Source organism: Mus caroli, unplaced genomic scaffold (assembly GCF_900094665.2).
Source record: "Mus caroli unplaced genomic scaffold, CAROLI_EIJ_v1.1 scaffold_10885_U2_1, whole genome shotgun sequence".
In the NCBI taxonomy this organism is placed as follows: Eukaryota; Metazoa; Chordata; class Mammalia; order Rodentia; family Muridae; genus Mus; species Mus caroli.
Window position 1 is genome coordinate 22,378 of NW_018391165.1, and position 5,231 is coordinate 27,608.

General features: G+C 38.1%; 1 protein-coding gene across 2 annotated transcripts in view; it reads left to right on the forward strand.

Annotated features, from left to right (window-relative positions):
• LOC110289047 (proline-rich proteoglycan 2-like) overlaps positions 1 to 5,231 on the forward strand; it is a 15,803-nt gene that overhangs the window by 2,888 nt on the left and 7,684 nt on the right. The window contains exon 5 of one of the 2 annotated variants that reach the window (XM_021155252.1): positions 37 to 93. In XM_021155252.1, coding sequence (XP_021010911.1) covers positions 37 to 93 — 57 coding nt within the window. Of the gene's footprint in view, positions 181 to 5,231 lie in introns of those variants that run through there. The other variant, XM_021155253.1, reaches the window with a different exon arrangement.

The window sequence follows — 5,231 nt, forward strand, 5'->3', positions numbered from 1 at the left end:
GGAAACCAACAAGGCCCACCCCCACAGGGAGGTCCTCAGGGACCCCCTCAGCCTGGAAACCAACAAGGACCACCCCCACAGGGAGGCCCTCAGGGACCCCCTCAGCCTGGAAACCAACAAGGCCCACCCCAGCGTGGAAAAAATGAACAACCAAGTTACCTATGGTCACTTTTTGCATAACCATCTTTTTCCTTACCAGAGAGAAGGTAATTAAATGCCTCATTCTTCTTTCCATGCTCCAAATTCCAGTGATGACCACACTGTTCCTAGAGACATAGATCATGGATATATTCAAAATATGAATAGTCTTTATAATTCTATGGTGTATGTTATTCAAATTCACTCTCAGTCAACTGTCAAACTCTAACAGAGTTATCAAAAGATATTTAGGTCATTGAAATTATGCATTGTTTCTTTCTGCTTCCAGACATTGTTTGTGTATTTGTTTATTTGTTTGTCTGTTTATTTATTATTCATTCATTTATTTATTTATTTATTTATTTCAGGTGAAGACAAGACAGATGAATTCAATTCCATTCCTATAGCAGAATGATGTCAATAAAATATTTAGCATACAATTATCCTTTGCTGTTTTTCATTATGAGCAGAAGTGGTACTGCAACATTGGCATGGTTATTTCCAGAAAGACAATCCTTACCCTACATATCAGCTGACTGTCACATGAGAGACCCTCTTCTTTCCGTATTACTCACTAGTTCTGCCCACTGTTTTGGTATATTTTCTACATATCAGTTATTTTAGCAAAACACTTCCCATGAGTCATGGATTTCAGGAGCAAACTACCTAAACTTGTATGTCCTTAGTATCAAATGAGCCATTACTGTCTGTAATCTAGGGAATAGCTGAGCTGCCTTGAAAACTTGTTTGCTTCTTAGAGATAAAACTATTTCTATTTCCAATTTAAGTGACCCTGTTCCTTCAGCTAGTATTCTTGTGAGCAGTTTAGAATCAGCCAATTCCCATTCTTCTGATTTGGACATTCCTATAAATAAATGCTGTGGTGTGCTGTGGCTAAATTGTTATTATTTTCTTTTCTTTTTTTTAGTGTTATTCATAAATATCATATACCTGGTCCTTGTACACCAATGCAATTCTTAAAATAGTTTAAGCATACTTTTGAAGTCTTTCATTGATAATTTTTGGATATTTGAAATTATTCCATCTATGTATATATTTTTACATTTTATTGAATATAATTAAAAGAGAGAAAATATAAAGTATATAGAAGTTCTAGAGGCTTAGGAATCCTTAAAACTTCCAAAGTATTTGAGTTTAATTCTTAAAAGCAGAGTCGGCTGTTCTTCCTTGAATGTTCTATAAATCTCTATTCCTTTTCCAAAATCCTAGCCGGTAGACAGATGAAGCATTGGACATACAATGTGTTCTAAGGACGGATGGTCTCTTGAGAGTTTTCACGACTGATGATTTCTGGCCTTATAGCTCTCTAACGATACTGAATGTGTGTTGATAGCTTCTAAACTAACCTAAAAACTTCCTTCCTTATTCTAAGGTTAAAAACTGCTGGTTTGCATGATTAACAATGTTTGTAGAATAGCAAAGTATTATGTAAAGAATTAATTTCTGGACTCTTTTTCTATATTGCCCAGAAACCTGAATTCTAGCTTGCTTGGTTGGAAGGAGGTTTAGGCCAATAAACTTTTATTAAACCACAAGTAGTGAGTCAGTCTTGCAGAAGGAATTTTTTTTCCTAAGCAAATATTCATAAACACACATATGTTCATACTATGCATTCATTATCACATACTTTCTTGTTATTCCTAATAATCTGTCTAATCTATTTACACACTTACACAGAGGCTTTTTATATATGTATATGGAACTAAAGCCCAAGTGCCAGCTCAGAAAGAAATCGCTCATTCTGAATAAAAAATAAGCTCTAACATTTTTGTATTATAGAAAGAAAAGGGTTCTACACTTTTATTGCTAAATAGATTAAATAAAAGTATTATTTTTTACTTTTCATAATTTTTTATGAAATTCACCTTGGCAACACATCTCTACTCATATCTTTTTCCTTTTGTATCTACCCTTGGTCCTTATATCCTCCAGCCAATTGAAAATAAAAGACAAAAACTTTAAAAAAAGTGTTAAAAAAAAGCAAAATATTTCATTGGGGAAGCTGTTGTATATCACAATATTTCTCATTGTGTACCCTTTTGCCACACATTTTGCTTGCAAAGGTTCATTTCAATGCATCATTTCAAGGCATCCGGATTCAATTATACCATCAATACTGGATCCTCACTGAGACAACTGTCATTCATTGCCCTTTGTCATGGATATCCTGCAGTTTTGTATCTGCAGGACCAGCTTTTTCCCATGTTCTAGAAGTTTATAAATTAGATAGATGTTGGGGATCTGGAATTATTTGGTAACTGAGTTGAGCATCTGGATAACTATATTGTTTCTGCACCATGAGAGCAAGTTCTCCAGCATTGCCCAGTTGCATGACCCAGTGCTTCAGACAGCAAGGCACACAGTCAGATTTCCAGATCTTATGGCTCACCCAGGAGAACAGAGCCAGCTCTACTGTAGTTCCCAGTCAAGATGATGGGTCCATTTTCCTGAATGCTACAGCTGGTTAGGGATGGAGAAGGTACTCCCATACTCCTGACTCCTATGCCAGCTCTCCTGACTTCCTCAGGTGGTGAGGATGAGATGCCTCACAGAAGGTGAGTGGCAGGGACAGCTCTCTCAATTCACTGTCACACACACACTCTCACACTCTAGGATGGCTCACCTATAACCTCACCACAGGTGTAAGTTCTACTATGATGCACATTTGAGGTGCTGAACATATTCTCCAAAGGGCTGCAGCAGGTGAAAAGTGGGATCAGCTCTGCACATCCGTTGAACTGTGTGCCAAGGTTACAGTCCAGACCAGAGATATCGAACTGATTTTTAGTGGTAATATGGGCAAGACACATGGACAGAGTTCCATGCTGATTCATGGCCACAGCACCGGAAATCCTCAGGCCCTGTGTAAACTGGGATATTGCCATGGCCTCAAGTCCAAGGCTGGATTGTCTCAGCAGGATATACCCTCATATTTCTAATTCTAGATCTCTTCAAAATGATCAAGCTATTCAGTTTCTCTGTCACTCCCATCTGTCCACTAGGTATTTCCACATTGTAGTGGATGCTCCTGAGACCATGGGATTGCTGGGTTTCTAAGTGTGTGCTTCTGCCTGCTCTGTTTACTGTGGCTGCCAGTGTTCCTCTGGAAGTCTACTGCAGATCTGTGCCACTGACAGGCAGCTATTTATTCTTTGAAAATTTCATGCATGTATGCATTAATCATAACCATTCACATATCCCTCAGACACGCAGAAACTACCCCCACACACCACACACTACTCCTCTCCTTATGTCCTAAGTGTATGCATGGGTGTGTGCGTGTGTGGGTGTGTGTGTGGGTGGGTGTGTGTGTGTGTGTGTACCTGTTGGAATATTGGCGGATGACAAAACATATCCTAAATAAACAATTACCTCAGTAAAGGGAACATTTAGCCTAATAAAGTAGCCTGAAGTTTTGTGTTTTATAAAAAGAAAAGAAAGAAATAATCAGAATATGTTTGGTAGAGGTGCAGTTTGGTTGAGGTAGAAGGGGGTGCCTCTGTGGGCCCATGAGGGCAGTAATTTCCCCTTGAGCTAACTTTCATAGGATGGCTACAGTATGGAATAGAGTTTACTTAGGGCATTGGGAGTGGAGTTGAGGGAGTAGAATCTGAGAAATGCAGAGAGTGAGAAATAGAGGGGGGGAGAAAGAAGAGGAGTAGACAGCAGGAAATAATCAAACTCAGGGGCGAAATCAACCAAGAAACAAGAAGAACTATTCAAAGAATCAAAAAAAAAAAATGAGGAGCTGTTTCTTTGAGAAAATCAACAGGATAGACAAACCCTTAGCCAGACGCACTAGAGGGCACAGGGAAAGCATTCTAATTAACAAAATCAGAAATAAAAACGGAGACATAACAACAGATCCTGAAGATATCCAAAACATCATCAGGTCCTTCTACAAAGGCTATACTCAACAAATCAGGAAAACCTGGATGAAATGGACAAGTTTCTCGACAGATACCAGGTACCAAACTTACATCAAGATCAGGTTAATGACCTAAACAGTCCTATATCCCTTAAAGAAATAGAAGCAGTCATTAATAGTCTCCCAACCAAAAAAAGCCCAGGACCAGATGGGTTTAGTGCAGAGTTCTATCAGACGTTCAAAGAAGATCTAATCCCAGTTCTTCACAAACTATTCCACAAAATAGAAACAGAATGTACTAACTCATTCTATGAAGCCACAATTACTCTGATACCTAAACAACAAAAAGACCCAACAAAGATAGAGAACTTCAGACCAATTTTCCTTATGAATATCAATGCAAAAATCCTCAATAAAGTTCTCCCTAACTGAATCCAAGAACACATCAAAACAACAATCCATCCTGACCAAGTAGGTTTCATCCCAGGGATGCAGGGATGGTTCAATATACAGAAATCCATCAACGTAATCAAGTACATAAAAAAACCTCAAAGACAAAAACGCATGATAATCTCGTTAGATGAAGAGAAAGCATTTGACAAAATCCAACACCCATTCCTAGTAAAAGTCTTGTAATGATCAGGAATTCAAGGCCCATACCTTACTATGTTAAAAGCAATCTACAGCAAACCAGTAGCCAACATCAAGTAAATGGTGAGATGCTGGAAGAAATCCCACTAAAATTAGGGACAAGACAAGGCTGTCCAACTCTCTCCCTACCTATTCAACTTTGTACTTGAAGTCCTAGCCAAAGTAATTAGACAACAAAAGGAGATCAAGGGGATACAAATTGGAAAGGAAGAGGTCAACATATCACTTTTTTGCAGATGATATAATAGTATATATAAGTGATCTTACAAATTCCACTGGAGAACTCCTAAACCTGATAAACAGCTTCAATGAAGTAGCTGGATATAAAATTAACTCAAACAAATCAATGGCCTATCTCTACACAAAGAATAAACAGGCTGAGAAAGAAATTAGGGAAACAACACCCTTCTCAATAGACACAAATAATATAAAATACCTTGGTGTGACTCAAAGGAAGTGAAAGATCTGGATGATAAGAACTTCAAGTCTCTGAAGGAAGAAATTAAAGAAGATCTCAGAAGATGGAAAGATCTCCCATGCTCATGGATTGGCA